Genomic DNA, 20195 nt, shown 5'->3' with positions numbered 1-20195 from the left:
CTGCTGGGATGACAAGAAGAATAAGTAAGTAACGTAAAGGCCCTCCCGTTGATCATCGATTTGCTTGAGCGGGCCCTGTAACGTCTCCATTGGAGACTTTGTTGTTACTGTGTCTGGCATATCGAATACTCTCGGTAGCTTGCCGGGCTCTCCGAGAGGGGCGGAGGAATCGAACTCGGGTCGGCCATATTGGCTGCGTGCAAGGCAGACGCCCTACCCGCTGTGCTATCGCTCCAGCCCTTACAGCCTTTACAAGAAGAATAATGGAGACTAAAAATGTTCCTTTGACATATACCATAACTATTCATCATTGCACAGCCTGGCTACATCTGACACACCCTCAGTTGGGGAAGCACTTGGAGGTGCAGCTGGGGCAGCCAGCCACACACAGCTGATCTCTGGGGGTTTATGTTCTGGCGTGTAGCACTGTGGGAGAATAATTATTATAGTGTTGACAGTAATAAGTGGCAGCATCCTCAGGCTTGCAGTTGCTGATGGTGAGAGTGAAATCTGTTCCAGATCCACTGCCACTGAACCGGGAAGAGAAGTCTGGCTGTACATTGGTTGCACCATAGATTAGGAGTATGGGAGTTTTTCCTGGTTTCTGCTGATACCAGGCTAAGTAACTGTAAATGTTCTGACTAGCCTTGCAGGTGATGGTGACTTTGTCTCCCAGAGATGCAGACACGGATGGAGTCTGGGTCATCTGAATATCACACCTGAAACCTGGGGATTAAAATATAAACACACATCATCACCACCATTCATTTTACTTTAAGTTATTTTCCCTGAAGCACGGGTGCACTAGGTCCAGTAAACCTTCATTTCCTTCCTTACCCGGGAGCCAGAGCAGCAGGAAGCTGAAGAGCTGCACAGGGGCCCTCATGTCCACTCTGGGTGTGACAGACACTGACCCTGCAGGGTAACACAGGCTTTTATTGACTGTCCAGACACGAGCTCTGAGGACTTGCAAATGAGCGGGGGCTGGGCAGGCTGGGCAGGCAGAGGGGGGAGGGTGTGTGTGGGGACCAGTCCAACTGCAGGGAAGTCAGGGGTGCAGGTCCCTGTGGGGAAGCATAACTTTGACCACAGAGAACATGCTCCTCACCGGGCCCCAGGAGGGCCCCAGTGTGAACACAGAAGGGCCAGTCCCTGGTCTCTTAAGAATCAAGATACAGCCTCTTGCTCTCTCTGCCCAGGGACAGGCTCTGTCAGACACAGTCACACAGACCTTCTCAGGAATTGTAGACCTCTTCAATTTCAAATCTTTGGATCAAATTGAGGGCGTGGAATCTTCCACTTAACTTTGATATCCTGGTATTATTGGCTTTAGAGATGTCATGACTACCAAATGGAAACGTTGAATGTTAACAGCAAAAACCTGTGGCCGTGATAACAAGCCTGTGCCAAATGTATTCCTGAGAGAAAGTCCCACCACTTCCAACTCAGCCTCAGATTATTGGGCTTGTTCTCCATGTTTAGAAAAGCTCTCTACCTTTCCAGAACCACTGACATTCAGTCTTTTCTCTGCGCATTCTTCCATATTTTTCAGTCCCTCTTTGCCTGAAAGATTCCCTTCTGATATGACCAGATTGAAATGAGTCCAGAGGGATATATGAGATGAGTCACCTCCACCCAAATCCCCTTGAATGCACTGGGCTCCTTCAGCTCACATCCTATATCACACATCTCTTTTTCTTTCTTTCTTTTTTTTTTGTTTTTGACCGCACCTAGAGTTCTCAGGGCTTATTCCTGGCACTATAGTCTCTAATCACTCCTGACAAGGTTCTGTGGTGGAGGTGTAGGGTAATATGTTAGATGTCAAGGACTGATACTGGGTTTTCCACATGAAAGGCAAGTACCCTACCAACTATACTATCATTCTACATATCTCTTCTAATTTTGGGCAGCTCTCAGCCAGCTGAGGTGCAGGGCATTGAGACTCAAGTAAGGTCAGAATATAACCCACAGAGAAATGACTATCACTTCTTAGATGTGGGCATCAACGTGAACATGAGGGAGTGCCCAACCTGGAATCTAGGCTCTGACAGGTGCTAATACTCCAGTGAGTTGGTGAGGTTAGAGTACGAGTGAGATAAGTCAGTATAGTCTCTAGTGATGATTCCCTACCACCACCACCACCTTCCCAACCACATTCAATCGCTGTTTCTTCTTTCAGTAGAATGACCCTGGGAGTGCACACCAGCAAAATATTGAAAGGCCCATGAACCCTCCACATCAACGAATTCGAGCTTCAGGATATCCGAGGACACTCCTTCATGAAGTATTGACCCATAAAGTATCTGTCTATTTCTGAGAATTCTAGAGTCCTGAGCTGGGTCAGAGATCCATGGAAGGTACTGCAGAAGGTCCCAAGGGAGCCCTACGGTGATCATGGATTCTAGTGGATATGGGTATCCTCCCAGTTATCAGCTGTGACTGGGGCCTCTCCCGGTGCTTCTGTCAGACAGGGGCAGCACAGGGAGTCTACAGTCTTCAGGGCCCCTGACAGGACCCTTCAGAGACATTTGAGGCCTCATACCTGACTCAGGCAGGGGATATCTCCCCCCTGCCCCAACACACACACACCCCAATCCACCACTGATTTTTTTTAAAAAAAATAATGTTGGAGTACTGCTATTTGTTCAGCCATTGATTAAGCTGATTGAATTAGGCATGACTCCTCATTACTTTTTTATTTTATTGTATCACTGTGAGATAGAGTTATGAAGCTTTCATGCTTGAGATTCAGCCATACAATGATGGAACACCCAACCCTCCTCCAGTGCATATTTTCCACCACCAATGTTTCAACTATCAACTCCCCCCACTCTCCCCCCCCCCCCCACACACACACATACACATTGCAGTCCTCACCCTGTCTCTATGGCAGACAAGTTCCCCAATACTCTCTCTCTAATTTTGGGCATTAATTTTGTTTGAATTTTCCAGCCATCATTCAAGCCTACCAGCCAGGGACAGACTGTAGATAATATATTTTCCATAGCTTATTTCTAATATCATGAGAGCTCGAGCATCTGCGATTGTAAATGTAAAATTTCTGATTGTAAATTGTTGTGTTCCAGAGACATCTCTGTATGGCACCAATTCATTTTGAGTTTCAATTAGGAGTCTCTGGGCCATGGCTGTGGGTGTGCTAAGATGGCATCCAGAGGCAAATTGTGGGCATGACAGCCAATATTCTGGGTGGATGGTGACCCGTGAGGGACAACCCGGGTCTTCTGCCACCAAGAGGCCTGGAGATTTAGTCCTGAACCCGCATACCTGCGCCTTTCTTGTGGAAGCTATTGGTCACCGGGGTTCCATCTGGAGTAGGTGGGGAGACTGCAACTGCTCCATCTGTGGTGCCCAGTGATATTGGCTTTGTATGGGGCCCAGAGAGATCTCTGGCGCTGTGATGTCTTCCGGGATTTGCTGCTGTGTCTCTGGGCCAGGCCCACCACTGATTTTTAAGGCTGCTAGGGTTCTGCTCTCACTGGACCACCGGTGGCCCCATGAAAAAACTTCTGACGAATTCCTACTCTATGATTCCCATCAGCTCACTTATCAAAGAACAATCCTGCACCGGGATTCACTGAGACAGGGCAGAATAAGGGTTGCTAATGGCAGGATGGGAGAGAAAGAGACCTCAGTTACAAAGGACACCACAGGAGAGTGAAGGCAGGTGAACTGGGTATGTGTACTCAGGAGAGCAGTTCAGATCACACGCACACCTTTGCCTGCACTGTCTGCTCCAGAGGTGTTGTCCTGAGGTGGTTACTATGGCCAGGGGAATTGTTGGGGGAGAAGGAGGATGATACTCCAGAGTGTTCACACAATTTTGTTGTCACAAGAGGCCTTAAGACTCTGCATTTCACCACAGGAGTAGCAGGTGGGGAATTAGCACACAGAGGTTGTCTGAGCTCCTGTGGCAGCTTCCTCTGATGGTGAGAAGGGGGCAAAGCAGATGTCACCATCCTGCAGAGCCTCAGGGGGTGGGGAATGGGCTGAGCAGAACCTTAGAGCTAGATTCAGTCTCTGATTCTCTGAACACTCATATTGGTCCTGCAGGGACACAAACCTTCTCCTGGAAAAGCCAGGGGGACTGGGGGTGGGTCGCATTGTGTTCCCATGGCATCTGAGTGGAGCTGCATAAGGGCACCCAAAAAATTACTCTCAAGGTGATAGTTTATTCAGTTTGATGGATTTCTGGTTGCAAATAAACAGCCGGCAGTTTCATCAGCAAGTTATTGCCTGGCAAGGTGAAAATGATTTCTGAGGCCTCCTCAGCAGTCAAAAGAGAAGAAAGAAAAGAAGGAAAGTTGCCTCAGGGTCACCTTCTCTAGGTATTCCAGAGGCTGCCCCTGCTCAGAGGGTGCCTTGTGAAGCATCAGCTCAGGTTCCCTCATTAACACACATGTTGGGGGCTCACACCACACACACGGGATTCTTACACTCCGGGAGTCTGGAGAGTGAAGGTCAAAGTCCCACAAAGTCCCTTGCCCTGAGACCATCCTCCTGTCAGCAGGAGACCCTCCCTCCCTTTGTCCTCACAGGTCTCTGCTGGTGGGCACCTGAGAGATGGAGGGGTTTTCCCTGGTGTCTCTGTACTCCCATCTAATCACACTTCCTGTGTCCTCATTTCACAGTATGTGATACTTTTTTGTTCATGTCTTCAAATAATCACAGTGTAATTGTTGAAAGTGTGCACTGGTGGGGCAGAGTTGGGCATAACCCCAATCAATATTCCCACGTGGCAACACTAATATTGTCCATAGCAGACAGGCAGTACTCACTTTCTACTCATACAGCGGAAATCAGATAATATTTTATCTAAAATTCTGCCTCTGACAGTCATTTCAATACTTTTCCCATCACACCCACGGGACCAGGGTCTCCATGAACAGAGAGAGTAACTCTGTTCCTGACCCAGCACTTCCAAGATCCAGGCTCTTGCTCTAATCAGTAACAGATTTGTCTGCGATCTAGTGGCTGTTCTGTGAAAGGGCAACTTCAAAAGCTTCAGATGCTGGTCCCAGGGATCCTGAGAGGGAGGGACTTCACCTGTCTTTGCAACATCCTATGCAACATTCTGATATCAGACCAGACTCTAATGTGAAAATATGAATAAAAGATTCCCTTCCTTAACAAACTGTCAACTACTTGAGAAGAAACTACTCACAAGAAGATATGTGTGTTCCCAGGAGCTAAGGGCCAGGTACCCGGAACCTCATGAGACATCATGGATGTACATTCAGAGAGAATTTCAGGGGCATCAGTAAGCCGCAGGTGGAATGACAGGTGAGCAGTGGGGGAAGTCAGGAAGCAGAGGACTCCTGACTACTGACTTGTATGGTAGACATCTCCATGCTTCCTTCCAGAACCCTCCAGACTGGCTTATAGTCCCAAGCTATTGCATGAGTAAGGAAGTTCTGGGGTCATCAGCCAATGGGCCATGATTTGCTATGTCTGTCCCCATCACTAGGAGTGAACCACTATGACATAGTAGCCAATAGCGCTTTTTGTTGTCATTGGTGATGATGCTAGGTCTCATGTTCTGGGCCTAAGATATTAATTTTACTTTAGTCGAATCAGTTCATTTCAATATGTTTTTACCATTTTATTATGATGTTTTATACAGTATATTCCACCAACATGACCAGAACAAACGATTACAATGTTATTCACATTTGATGTCACAAATAACTTTGATGCATACATCAATGTGAAAGATATATGAGGCTGATTGTGGAAATTCTCCAGGTTTCTGCTGCTATAGACACTTATGGAGATTCTCTGGATCATAGGTATGTTCACATGAACCACTCATGTTCCCTTTCTCAGGGGAACACGAGCTCAGGGCTCTGATGAAACACAGACCATGGCCAGGAAGTAACAGGCTGAGGTTCACCTGCTTGATTCACTGTGAGATACAGTTACAAAGCTTTCATGTTTGAACTTTGGTTATACAATCATCAAACACCCATCGCTTCACCAGTGTACATTTTCCATCACCAATATCCCAGTATTCCTCCCCTGCCATCCCATTCCAATCCTTTCCCTGCCTGTGTTACAGACAATTTCCCCCATACTCTCTCTACTTTGGTTACATTTGATATTTCGATACCAGCCCAACCACCACTCAAACCTGACGAAAAGGCAATGCTAGATGTTTTGTTTGGTATTTATTGTTATAGATAGAATATAAATGACCAGGAAATTCTGCGTCATTCTCTTCTGGGAGCTTATAGTCTCTAGGTCTTGGACATTGATGAGATTATGTGGTGCTGGGGGCAGTTTGTGGGTGTGAATGCCACGCTACTGGAAAACTGAGAACCTTTGAGGAGTTGACCCAGTCCCAACCCTAGCTAGCTTGGAGATCTCAGTCACAGGTTCCTGCATATCTGGGTTTTCTGCAGGTCTGTTCTTGGTGAGGTTCATCCCATCTTGAATGAGGCTCGTCCCCTCTTAGGTGAGGCTCGTCTGAGCATGTGGAAAGTGACCTTGAGCATGGCAATGATTGGGTTCTGGAGGTTTTCAGCTGCCAGGGTTCTGTTTGGGGCAGGGAGGGAAACTCATCCTGACACCCTCTGAGGTGCCCTGGTGAAGACAGCCTGGCAAAGGGTCAGGACATTCTGCAGTGCTCTCTTTCAGGAGCTTTAGTTTATAGTCTTTGGGTCTTGGCCGTTGACGAGATTACATGGCGCTGGGGCAAGTTTGTGGGTGTGACTGCCAAGCTACTGGAAAACGGGGGACAAGGGGGGAGGAGGCCCAGTCTCAATCCAAGTGGGCTTGAAGATCTTAGTCACGGGTTTCACCTTACCTCCGCGCTACTGACCCTAACTGTGTTTTTTGATCTCTTTCAAAATGTATGGGTCTCTGAAATAAGGCAAATAGATGAGCTTATATACTGAGGCAGAGGTGGTATGTGGGTGTCGCTCCCACACACCTAACTGTTGTCCCTTGAATTTCTTGGTAAACTTGGCCACAAGTTGTTGTGGTCTGACCTAAGGCACAGCAGCAATTTGGGGTATCTGGAAGTCTGAAAAAACCATCAGGCTGCTGATGCACTCGCCCCTCAGGTATGGGTTGACCTGCTGGCAGCACCGTAACTCCCCACCCATGATATTTAGGAAAAATTATTTCCATAAGGTAAATCAGCAGATCTGTAGAGACATCATTAGGGAGATAGTTGTGAGACTAGATGTGTTGCTTAAATCCCATCACATCACAGCTTGACTGCATCTGGTGCTCTCAGCAAGGGAGTCACCAGGTAAAGCAACTGGGCCAGTCCAGCCTCATAAAGGTGATCTCTGGGGGTTTATGTTCTGGTGTGTATCACTGTGGGAGGGTAATTATTATACTGCTAACAGTAATAAGTGGCAGCATCCTCAGGCTTCAGGCTCCTGTCGGTGAGGGTGAAATCTGTCTCAGATCCACTGCCACTGAAGTAAAATTGTTTCTATGAAACTTCAATGGATGTGAGTGTAGAGAAAGAAAGGAAGGATGTACATTTTTAAAAAAAAGTCATGCGGTTCATTAGCATGGAAAAAAGCAAAGAGACTTTGAGTCTAGTAAGTGCCATACATGTGCAAGGGATAAGGGGGACTTAACGAATAACATGAGGGTGTATGGTGCAGTCAGCAGGTCAATCTGTACCTGTGAGGTGAGTGCATCACCGTCAGATGATGTGATGGCACTGTCAGACTTTCAAATACCCAAAATTTTTGCTGTGCCTTTGGCTAGACATCAAAAACTTGGGACAAAGTTTATCAAGAAAGTAAACGGCCAAAAGTTAAGTATGTGGGAGACACATCCACAAACCATCTCCGGCTCAGCTATATAATTGGAGGAATGGCCTCCTGGTTCCTGATTGAACTGCTTAATGGCCATGATCCCAGATACTCAGAAAGGAATCTTGGAACCCAAAGGCTTTTGGAAGAAATGTGTCCTGTTCCTGCAGTAGGTTACTGGTGCTGGCCCACTCCAGGTGGGAATAGGTTTCATGCCTTGGCCTGTTCCCCCTGGTGTCCCGGTGACCGCCATCCTCCAGAGGTCACAGGACAGTCAGGTTTGGGCCTGCAATGACGAGACACACGGGGCCTTACAGATGGCCATGGAACCGGCCCTTTCCTCCCCATCCCAACGAGACCCCAAGTCTCCTCTCTGGCTCCTGATCAAGCTGATTAACGGCCATGATCCTAGAGACTCAGAAAAAAATCTCGAAACCCAGCGACTTTTGGCAGAAATACATCTGGACCGCATACAAGATGCCCGCCGCCTCAGAGCTTATTGAAAAGCCAGGTATGAGCCAGTGGTGATGGGCAACTTCAGTCTCATGAGAAGGGGGATGGTACTGACTAGTCCTTCACACTCTACAGAGGTCACGTGTTGCCCCTCACAAGTGACTCTCCGGCACAGCCATGGTTCCAGAGGGAAAAGAAATTAATCCAGAGTGACAGCTGGCGGCAGAAAAGTGAATGGACCATGCGTTAGACTAGGGCACCAGACCTTCCCGGGAGGGAAAGGGTGTTGCTCCCTTCCGACTTTTTCCCACCCAGGAGCAAGGTGGCCGCTGCCTCAGAGCTTATAGGAAATCCAGGTATGTGTCGGCGGTGATGGGGCAACTGCAGTCTCATTGGAATGGGGTCGGTACCGGCTTGTACTTCACGCCCTACCAACGTCACAAGTTGCCCCCCACAAGCGGCTCTCTGGCATAGCCATGGTTCCTGAGGCAAAAGGACTTAGGCCAGAGCCTGGCAGCTTGCAGCAGAAAAGTGAATGGACCATGCATAAACTACAGTGCCATGCCTTCCCAGGAGGGAAAGGGTGTTGCTTCCTTCTGCCTTTTTTTTTTTTAAATTTTTATTATTGAAACACCATGAGGTACAGTTGTAGATTTACAAATTTTTGTGCTTGGGTTTCAATTATACAATGATCAAACACCTATCCCTCCACCAGTGCCCATCTTCCACCACCACGGGTCCCAGTATCCCTCCCACCCCCCATCTCCCCATCCCACCCTGCCCATGCTTAAAGTAGGCTATAGACAAAACATGATTGCCACTCAATAACTCTTTTGCAAACCACAACACGCAAAAGGAGAGAGAACAGAAGGGAATGCCCTTCTGCCATTTTACCTCCCAGCAGCAAGGTGGCCGCTGCCTCAGAGCTTATAGGAAAGCCAGGTATGAGCCGGCGGTGACTGGGCAACTGCAGTCTTATGGGAAGGTGGGGGGGCGGTACTGGCTTGTCCTTCACGCCCTACCGAGGTCACGTATTGCATACCATGAGTGGCTCTCCAGCACAGCCATAACACCAGACACACAGAAACCAAACTCATAATTATCTGGCTCTTTGCAGAAATCCAAAATCATTACATGATTCACATAACCAGCTATAGAAAACAAAGTATTTCACAATGCCTATTCAGCAATTTTGATTGTTGGGAGGAATTTCTAAACAATAATGGTGCATCTTTTGTCAAAATAATGAGTGTAGTCAATGTAGAGAAAAGTTAAGTAGAAATCATCTGCCTCACAGTCATTGGGAGGGGTGGGATGGGAGGGGGGAATGTTGGGGTTTTTGGTGGTAAAAAATGAGTACTGGTGTTTGATCATTGTATTACCAAGACTTAGACCTGAAAGCTTTGTAACTTTTCCTACAGTGATTTAAAAAATAAATATAAGAAGAAAAAATAAATAAAAGTATAAAATAAGTAAGGTGGAGCTCATGCCCAATTCAATCAGCTAATCTGTGGCTGAATAAATAGCAGTACTCCTACATAAAACAAACAAACAAACAAAATAACGAGCTGAAATTTTTCTCTTTTATATGATCTCTCACTTGCACGCATCTCACGCCAATCCTTCACTGTATGTAATTGGGTATAAACTTCATTTAATATTCCAAGGTAGTGACTACAACAGACTACAATTTCAGACACTGAAAATAGCTTTTTCTTCATAGCAATTTAGCTTGAAAACCCCCTAGTCAAGGGAGCACAACTCTGCCCCTCTCCAAGCTCTGCAGTACTGACCCGTGGCAAGAAGCAGTTTCTCCCTAGGTCTACTTCAGAAGGTTCCTTGGCCAGTGGGGATACCCCAGTAAGAGGATTTAATTGTGCACATGTGTCATCACAATTCGATATGGGAAAGTTTTCATTATGATACTAAAATACCTATTTAAAAGGTGGTTTCTGGACAATCTAAAGTGATTGGACCTGCATGAACTGTCACCAACTTTGTTGAGGAAAATAATTTCAATAAATAAAATCATCAGATCTATTGTTATTTCAGAGCTACTGAGATGAGAGGGGGAGAAATGGAGACGAAAATATTATACAGGAACCTTCTCTAATGGCTCAGTATAGCTGCATCTGACACACTCTCAGAAGAGGGAAGAACCAGGAACAGTTTGGCCAGCCCAGCCTCACACAACTGATCTCTGGGGGTTTATGTTCTGGCCTGTATCACTGTCGGAGGGCGAGTGTTATACTGTAGACAGTAATAAGTGGCAGCATTCTCAGGCTTCAGATTGCTGATGGTACGAGTGAAATCTGTCCCAGATCCACTGCCACTGAACTGGGGAGGGACGTCTAGTCCTAAATTGATTGCACCATAGATGAGGAGGCAGGGAGCTTTCCCTGGTTTCTGCTTATGCTAGGCTAACCATTTGCTAACGCTCTGACTGGCCTTGCAGGTTATGGTAACTTTCTCTCCCAAAGTTGCAGACACAAATGGAGTCTGAGTCATCTGGATATCACATCTGGCAACTGGAAAATAAATTATGAACACACATTGTGGCCATTCATCTTACTTTATATTATCCTCCCTGAAGCATGGAGAGCACTAAGTCCAGTAAACACTCATTTCCCTCCTTACCCAGAAGACAGAACAGCAGGAAGTTGAGGAGCTGCACAGGGGCCCTCATGTCCACTCTGGGTGTGACAGACACTGACCCTGCAAGGTGACACAGACTATTATGGAGTGTCCAGGCATGAGCTCTGAGCACTTGCAAATGAAAGGGGAATGGGCAGGCTGGGCAGGCAGAGGGGGAGGGTGTGTGGGGACCAGCCCAGCTGCAGGGAAGTCATGGGTGCGGGTCCCTGTAGGGAAGCATAACTTTGCCCACAGAGAACATGCTCCTCCCTGGGCCCCAGGAGGACCCCCAGATTGAGCTTAGGAGGGTGGCTCCCTAGGTCCTTGTTTTAGAACACAGCTTCTTCTTTCTCTGCCCAAGAGACAGGCTTTGTCAGAATACTCTCTTTAGACTTCCTCAGAAATTTTACAAATTCCTTTGATTTCTCATCTGTGGATAAAATTGAGGCAAGACAAGTTTTCTTTTTGCTGTGTCACATTATATTTTATTGCACTCTTTAAAGGATTAAAATTTTATGTTTTTCTATTTCATCAGGGGAGCGCTCTTTGTCAGTGGTCAGAGAACATGACAGTCACTCTGAACATCACGTGGTCATCAGGATCAGCAGTTCAATGCCGGGAACCAAAGGGGGTCGTCCCACCACCCATCAACATCACTGTTCTTTCATACTGGATACTGTCCCTAGAACTGAAAACCATGTTCTCCTAAAGTATCCTATGGTCACACACCACTGTTCAGCACCTGACAGACCAACCCAGATCCCCATGAACCACTACCCCAGGTTAGGCCAGGTGGGAGTGATCACTGAAGGAAAAAACCACAGTAAACCGTCTGCACTGATAGGTGTGACCCCAAACAAAACAAAATATTATTGAAAACATTTATTTATTTATTTGGGAGCCCCTCACGTCCTGTTCATAGGACCCAATGGTCACTGTGAACAATACTCAGCCATGTTGCTGAGAAATGCAGTTCTAGAACCATCTGGCTTGATGTATTTCTGATCAGAATAAAAGTAACAACAACTTCATCCTAAAGGCAAAGTCAGGCTCAGCAAAAAAGTTAAGCATGAAGCCTGAGCAGTCAGAGTCCAGGGTAGGAAAGGTAATGGGGTCCCCCCTTAAATGAGATGGACCTGAGGCAGCCCTGCTCTGAGGGTCCAGGGGTGCGAAGCCTTAGCTCAGGCTCCCTCACAGGAACACACAAGCTTGGGGCTCACACCGCTCACATGGAATTCTCTAACTCTGGTGGGCTGGATAGGAAGTCAAGGTTCCACAAAGTCACTTCCCCTGAGACCATCCTCCTGTGAGCAGGAACCCTTCTCCCCCCTTGTCTTACAGAATTCTCCTGGGTGGGTGCCTGGGGTGGGGGGGGGGGAGGATAGAGGATATTCCTTGGGGTCTTTTTATACTCTCTTGTTATCTTCCCTTCTGTGACTTCACTTTACAATAAGTAATGGTTTATCTTCCCTGTCTACAGTCATGATGAAATAATGTCACAATAGAAATTGGGGAGATGTGGAGAAGGGTTAACTCCACTAATGGTTACAGCAGATAGTTTATACTGGACATCTGCTCACACTGCAAGAACATGAGAATTTGCATTAACCTCAGCCCCTGACAGATACTTCCATATATTTCCCATCATTCCCACAGGACCCACTGTACCTATTGACAATGGGACACTTGCTCAGTTACTGTCCCAGTGCTTTTAACATCCAGGCTCCCTGCTTGGTCAATTATGGGGTCTGTCTCCCATCTAGTGGCTGTTTTCTGACAGAGCAGTTAAAATGATTTCAGATGATTCTCCTAGTGATTCTAGAGAGAATTTTATATCAGTCTTTAAAACACATGCTGTACTTTCTCAAAAAATTAGAAATTGAGCTCCCATTTGACCCAGCAATACCACTCCTGGGAATATATCCCAGAGAGGCAAAAAAGTATAGTCGAAATGACATCTGCACTTGTTTGTTCATTGCAGCACTCTTTACAATAGCCAGAATCTGGAAAAAACCTGAGTGCCCGAGTACAGATGACTGGTTAAAGAAACTTTGATACATTTACACAATGGAGTACTATGTAGCATTAGAAAAGATGAAGTAATGAAATTTACATACAAGTGGTACTACATGGGAAGTATGTTAAGCGAAATGAATGAAAGAGAGGGATAGACATAGAAAGATTGCATTCATCTGGGGAAAATAAAGTAACAAAATAGGAGACTAACACCCAAGAATGGCCGAGATTAGTACCAGGAATTTTGCTCCATGGTTTGAAGGGCAGCCACACCTGCTAGGGGAAAAGGCAGCTCAGATAGAAAAGGGAGCACCAAATAAAGGATGTTGGGAGGATCCTCCCAGGATGGGAGAAACATGCTAAAATTAGACTATAGACCAAACATGATTGCCACTCAATGCCTCTTTTGCAAACCACAACACCCAAAAGGAGATAGAGAACGAAGGGCAATGCCCTGCCACAGAGGTAGGGTGGGATGGGGGGATGGGGGGTGGGAGGGATACTGGGATCTGTGGTGGTGGGAAATGGGCACTGGTGGAGTGATGGGTATTTGATCATTGTATAATTGAAACCCAAGCACAAAATTTGTAAGTCTACAACTGTACCTCATGGTGTCTCACTAATAAAAATTAAAAATAAATAAATAAAACCACACACACAAATAAATAAATAAAACACATGCTGTAGGTGCTGGAGCAATAGCACAGCGAGTAGGGCGTTTGCCATGGACGCGGCCAACCCGGGTTTGAATCCCAGCATCCCATATGGTCCCCTGAGCATTACCAGGAGTAATTCCTTAGTGCAGAGCCAGGAGTAACCCCCTGAGCATAGCCGGATGTGACCCAAAAAGCAAAAAAAAAAATACACCACACAAGGCCAAAGGCCAATCTGTATACACAAAGCAAAAAAATCTTTTCTCTTTATAATAAAATGCTCAGATAACTGTGATTTAGCCATGAACAGGGGACCAGGTATTCTGGAACAATGTGTCACCAAGGAGCTAAGTGCCAGTTTCTTTCATCCTCACATGTCATGGATATAATTTCAGAAAAATCTTCAAGATGGAAGAGGAAGCTGCGGCTGAAATGCCAGGTGAGCAGTGGGAGTGTGTGGGGAGCAGAGGGCTCCTGACTCCTGAGGTAAACTTTTCAATCCAGCTCTATGCCTCCTTCCAGAACTTTCCAGACTCACTCTGAGACCCACAGCTGTTGCACCAGTGAGGAAGTCTGAGAATCCATCAGCCTATGGATATGACTGGTGAGGTCTGTTCCTCCTGGCTTCTTTAGAAACCAGTGTGACATTTTAACCATTAATGCCCAATAGCACTGTTGAATTTGTTGGCCTCACAAATCTAACCCATGGCCTCAAACATAAAAAAAAAATCTGCTCCAGCTTCAGCTCATCTACTCATCTGCATTCTGGTTCTAGATTATTTTCTGCAATGATTGATTTGAGCTTATGCATAAATGTTTGCAAAAATGGCATTTGGTACTTCAAAACTAAATATTTCCCTGGACAGCTTAGTAGCTTGTTTTATATCATTTTAAAGTATTAATTTCACTTGATCACTTGACTTCCCGTTGATCGTCGATTTGCTCGAGCGGGTGCCAGTAACGTGTCCATTTGTCCCCGGAGCGTGCTAGTGTAGCCAAATGGCGTCTGTTCATTCTCGGAAAACAAAGAGCCTCAAACCGATCGTTCATGATCTTGATGAAGAAGTCTGATAATCTGGTAGGTGGGTGGCCAGCGTCCTTTTGACATCCCATGGAATCCAGTCGGTAACAGCTCTAGTCCAGTGGCTGTCTCTAAATCTCATTACGTGACCAGCCCATCTGATTTTTGACGCCTTGGAAAATGAGACAGCGTCCCTGATTCTTGATCGTCGACAGATACTGGTACTCCGAATTCTTTCTCTCATTTGAGTGAAACGTGATATTCCAAGCATAGCTGGTAGATGCAGCAGAAGCCAGGAAAAGTATTCCTAATGCCTGCCTGTCCTTCGCCAACTACAAGACCAAGATGACTGCCCTCCGACGTCCTGATGAATCTATCACATCTTCCAGAATGGCAATGGAGAATATTATCCATGACTTCTACTAAAATCTCTTCGATAGCCATGTCCACCTTCCCACATACCAAATTCCACAGGATGGATAAGTCATTCCCAATATTCTCCCTTCCGAAATCCGACACACCATTTTGTCAGTAAAGAAACGAACAGCACCCAGCCCAGACAAGGTCAGACCTGAACAACTGAAGAACCTGCCGTCAGTACTCATCAATACGCTGGCTCAGCTCTTCACATGCTACGTGTTTGAATGCAAGGTTCCGTGCCAATGGAAAACCAGCAGGACTATACTACTGTACAAGAAGGAAGACATTCATGACATTGGCAACTATCGCCCGATCTGCCTATTGTCTGTCATCTACAAGTTGTTCACTCGAGTCATCCTAAATAGGATTGGCAGAACACTAGATGAAGGACAACAATGCGAGCAAGCCAGGTTCTGCAAAGGATTCAGCACCATCGACCATATCCACATAACCAAGCTCACTGAGGTTTCTCAGGAGTTCACGATGCGGCTCTATCTAACGTTCTTTGATTTAAAGAAGGCCTTTGATTCTGTTGAGATGGAAGCGGTCATTGAAGCCCTAGCCAGTCAAGGCATTCAAACTCAATACATCAGGATCCTCTGTGAGCTGTATTGCGGATTCACTACTAGGATCTCACCATTCTACAAAGAAGTAATCATTGATGTCAAGAGAGGGGTTCAGCAGGTTGATGCCATTTCACTGAAACTCTTTAGTGCCACCCTCGAGAACATCATGCGAAGACTGGAATGGGAAGGAATGGGAGTGAAGATAGATGGTTGGCAACTAAACCACCTCCGCTTTGCTTATGGCATTGCTTTAATAACACCAAACATCAGCCAAGCGGCACAAATGCTGGCCCACTTCGACCGTGAATGTGGAAAGGCCGGACTACAGCTGAATCTTACAAAGACAATGTTTATGAGAAACAGCCTTGTTCCTGACGCTCCATTCACTCTCAATGGAACGACCATCTCTCAATGCAACAGCTATGTGTACCTAGGTCAAGAAGTCAACATGACAAATGACCTGGCACCCGAGCTGCGCAGGAGGAAGAGAGTGGCTTGGAACGCCTTCAAGAGCATCAAAGAAATAGCTAAGAGGACGAAGAACTTCCTGCTCTGGGCACAACTCTTTAATTCCACTGTTCTTTCTGCATTAACATATGCCTTAGAGACCTGGGCCCTACGCAAACAGGATGAGAACAGTATTTGGGGCTCTCAAAGAGGAATTGAAAGAGCTATGCTTGGAATTGAAAGTATTGATTTGACCCAACTAAAATCTTTCCACTCTGTTACCTCAAAATAAAGGTGAGGTTTTAGATATAAAACCCAGCCACATTAAGGGGACAAGAGGTGATATAGATACTCCAGTTTCCTTCAGCCAACTGTGTGTGATACTTGTGTTAGTGTTGATGCTACATGGGGCAGACCTCTGGAAACTTCACGGGTTTCTGCTGCTGTTGGCCAATACGGAGACTTTGTGACCCCTGAGGGAAGCTGGATGTTGGGCTCAGAGGTTGCACTAGAACCCAGACATGAAGACAGAACTCCAGGGTGTCCCTGTGGTGATTGTGTTCCCCAAGGTCTTGTTGGTGCCATTGATGTACTAGAGCAAGCAGGGCTGTGACACTGCAGGAGCTGAGCCACGGTCTCATCTCAGTGCCTGGGTCACAGGCACCTGCACCTGAGCCCCCACATTCCTGTCCTCAGCTGGAGCCAGAGCCCAGTGTCTGGGGGGATTCAGAGCCCGTGTTCAGGGTACAGCAACTCCATGGCCCAGGGGCTTCCTGCCCACACGCCGGGACCAGTTTGGCAAAGGCTCTCCATGGTAGGTCTGGGTTTATAGGGATGGAAAAACAAAACATGTAATGAAGTTTGGGACTCCAGCCTTTTGAAAGGATGTAGCAATTTTATTCTTGGATGTCACCTTATATTGAATCTGCCCATTGAGGTAATTAAATTCAGAATTAATTTAGTCAGAAATTTTGGTCTTTTAACCTATTAGAGTTGAAAATTATATCAGTAACAAGAAGTTTCCTTAGAGAACAATGATTTATTCCCCCATTTACATTCACTGAGAATATTTAGAGCTTGGGCCTTCAGGGAAACTCAATCATTGTGACTTTGGATATTTTCACTTCAGGACAAGAAAGCAAGATTTTGGCTTAAGACACAATATTGAAATTTTATTCTTTTATATGATCTCTTACTTGCCTGTATTTCCTCCAAACCTTCACTGTATGTCACTTCCACTGTTTATTGATTTGCTCGAGAGGGCACCAGTCACGGTCTCCATTTTGAGACTTGTTGTTAGTGTGTTTGGCATATCAAATACGTCACAGGTAGCTTGCCAGGCTTACCGTGCAGGTGAGATACTCTCGGTAGCTTGCTGGGCTCTCTGAGAAGGGCTGAGGAATCGAACACGGGACAGTCGGGTCGGCTCTGCGCAAGGCAAATGCTCTATCGCTGTGCTATCGCTCCAGCCTCTACGTTGTATGTAATGGAGTATGAGCTACATTTCACATTCAAGGGTATTGAGTATAAAATACCATTGTTCCGGTCATTAAAGTTGGGTTTTCTGTCAGTGACAATGTAGTCTCAAGTGTCCCCAATCAGGGGAGTACATGTCTGCCCCTCCCAAAACCTTGCAGGTGCTGACCCCTGGCAAGATGCAGTTTCTCCCTCAGTCCACATCTGAAGATTCTTATTGGTCATGTGAGAATGCTTCCAGTAAGAAACCATCGCTCTTCGATGTGGGAAAATTTTCATTATGATTTTAAAATATCCATTGAAATATTGAAACGATGTTTTATGGACCATCTAAAGTGATTGCTCTTCCATGCACTCTGTTTGATCTGTCACCAATTTTCTTGAAGGAAAATAATTTCAATAAGTAAAATTAGCAGACCTATGTCACGCCAGTGCTGCTGGCATTAAAGGGTTGAAAAATGGAGAGAAAAATGCTCCTTCTATTGTACCAGAGTTTTATCTGACATCACAACCTGGCTGCGTTTGACACAGCCTCAGTAGTGGAGGCACCAGGAAGAGCAGCTGGGGCAGCCCAGCCTCACACAGCTGATCTCTGGGAGTTTATATTCTGGCCTGTATCACTGTGGGAGGAGTATAACCTTGTTGACAGTAGTAAGTGGCAGCATCCTCAGGCTCCAGGCTGCTGATGGTGAGAGTGAAATCTGTCTCATATCCACTGCCACTGAACCGGGGAGGGACATCTGGTCCTAAACTGGTTGCATCATAGATGAGGAGCCTGGGAGCTTTCCCTGGTTTCTGCTGATACCAAGCTAAACCATCATAAATGCTCTGACTGGCCTTGCAGGTGATGGTGACTTTCTCTCCCAGAGATGCAGACATAGATGCAGGCTGGCTCATCTGGATATCACACCTGGCACCTGAGATGAAAAAAGAATATAACTGGACATAATTATCATGAATCACAAGTTAGATAATTTCTCTGAAGAGCCAGGCAGTCCAAATTCATGAAAACCCTCATTTCCCTCCTTACCCCGGAGCCAGAACAGCAGGAAGCTGAGGAGCTGCACAGGTGCCCTCATGTCCACTTTCGGTGTGACAGACACTGACCCTACAGGGTGACACAGACTATTATTGAGTGTCCAGGCATGAGCGCTGGGGACTTGCAAATGAGAGGGTGCTGGGAAGGCTGAGCAGGCAAGGGGGGAGGGTGAGTGTGGGGACCAGCACAGCTGCAAGGAAGTCAGGGGTGCGGGTCCCTGTGGGGAAGCAAAACTTTGCCCACAGAAAACATGCTCCTCTCCGTAACCTAGGAGGTCTCCGGTGTGGGCACACAAGGGCGGGTCCCTAGTCCTCTGTGTTAGTTTCTTACTTTCTCTCCCACAGAGACAGGCTCTGTCAGATCAAACCATTGTAAACTTTCTCAGGAATTGTACAAATTCCTTTGATTTATCATCTCTGGATATAATTGAAGCAAGGAAGTTTTCTCTTTGCTTTGGCATTGCATTCTATTTTACTGCATTTTGTAAAAAATTAAAATTTTATGTTTTTCTTTTTGATGTTGGGGAACTCTGTCAGTGCTCAGAGAACCTGACGATCACTCTGAATATCATGTAGACATTCATGATAATGATGTCCACTTATATATAGTTTTTTTTTTTTTTATCTCAGGTTCCAGATTGGATTGAGCAGTTCAATTCCGGGGACCAAGAACACATGTCTATTGTGATGCTGCAATGCTGGAACTCTTAGGCCTTTATCTGCAGCTGCTCTGGGCCATGCTGGTCCTGTGCTCACATGTGGACCACAGCTCATGCCTCCTGATGGGTCAGTCTCCCTCACCAAGCGCTGTATTATTTTACATGAGAATTTGTTATTATTAGCAGACAGGAATTCAATGAGTGGATAGGATTGTATAGACATTAGGTGTCTTGAGTCATAAATGAGTGCCAAGATAGAGAATATCTGTAAGTCCAAGTCATTTTCTTGCTCATCTCTCCATCCTTCACTTGAGAAAACTACCCATTACTTCCACATCAATATATAACAAAAATTTTCCTTTCTCATCTTGAAAAACTTATTCCCTATTTCTTGACATAGAACTGATAATTTCTTGACCTCCTTGAAGTTTCTTCCTATCTTTTATGCCCTTCCTCTGAGCTGGCCAGCTGAGAATGTGTTCAGATGTGGTGCTGAGAAAGTCCATCTTCACTAACTCCTCATTGAATATGCTCTGTCTCATCACAGGTGTATCCCTTGCTCGACAACTTCCTGTTGCTCCAAAGACACAGCAGCTCTCAACACCAGATGAAAGACTTCGTGTCTTGAGAAAACTGAGGAACAGCAAATGATGCCTTCTCACATCATATGGGATTCACAGACAATGGACAAACACGTCTATGGGATGCAGGGTGCCACTTGGGGTGAGGCAGTCTGTGTGGGGTGAAGATAGAACTCACACAAGAAGTATCACTCTGGGTTAGGGTTAGAGATCCATGCTGGGGGAGTTAGCATCCATGTTCCTAAGGATGCCATCCTATCAACCCATCAATATCACTGTTCTTTCATCCTGGAGGCTGTCCCTGGAACTGCAAATCCAGCTCTCCCTTGCATAGTCCTATGGTTCCCCACCACTGAATTCAGCACCTGACAGACCAAACCAGACCCCCATGAACCACTAGCCCAGCAGAACATACACATGGCGAAGTACTGAGTACCT

General features: G+C 46.1%; 1 gene segment (V, D, J or C); it reads right to left on the bottom strand.

Annotated features, from left to right (window-relative positions):
* Positions 1-18079: 18079 nt before the first annotated feature.
* LOC130037657 (immunoglobulin kappa variable 1-39-like) lies at positions 18080-18558 on the bottom strand. The segment is given in 2 exon segments: positions 18080-18396; positions 18510-18558. Coding segments are annotated over 2 exon segments (366 nt in total).
* Positions 18559-20195: the final 1637 nt, after the last annotated feature.

Source organism: Sorex fumeus, unplaced genomic scaffold, assembly GCF_029834395.1.
Source record: "Sorex fumeus unplaced genomic scaffold, SorFum_2.1 ptg000006l, whole genome shotgun sequence".
NCBI lineage: Eukaryota > Metazoa > Chordata > Mammalia > Eulipotyphla > Soricidae > Sorex > Sorex fumeus.
This window is presented reverse-complemented; position numbering and strand designations above follow the sequence as displayed.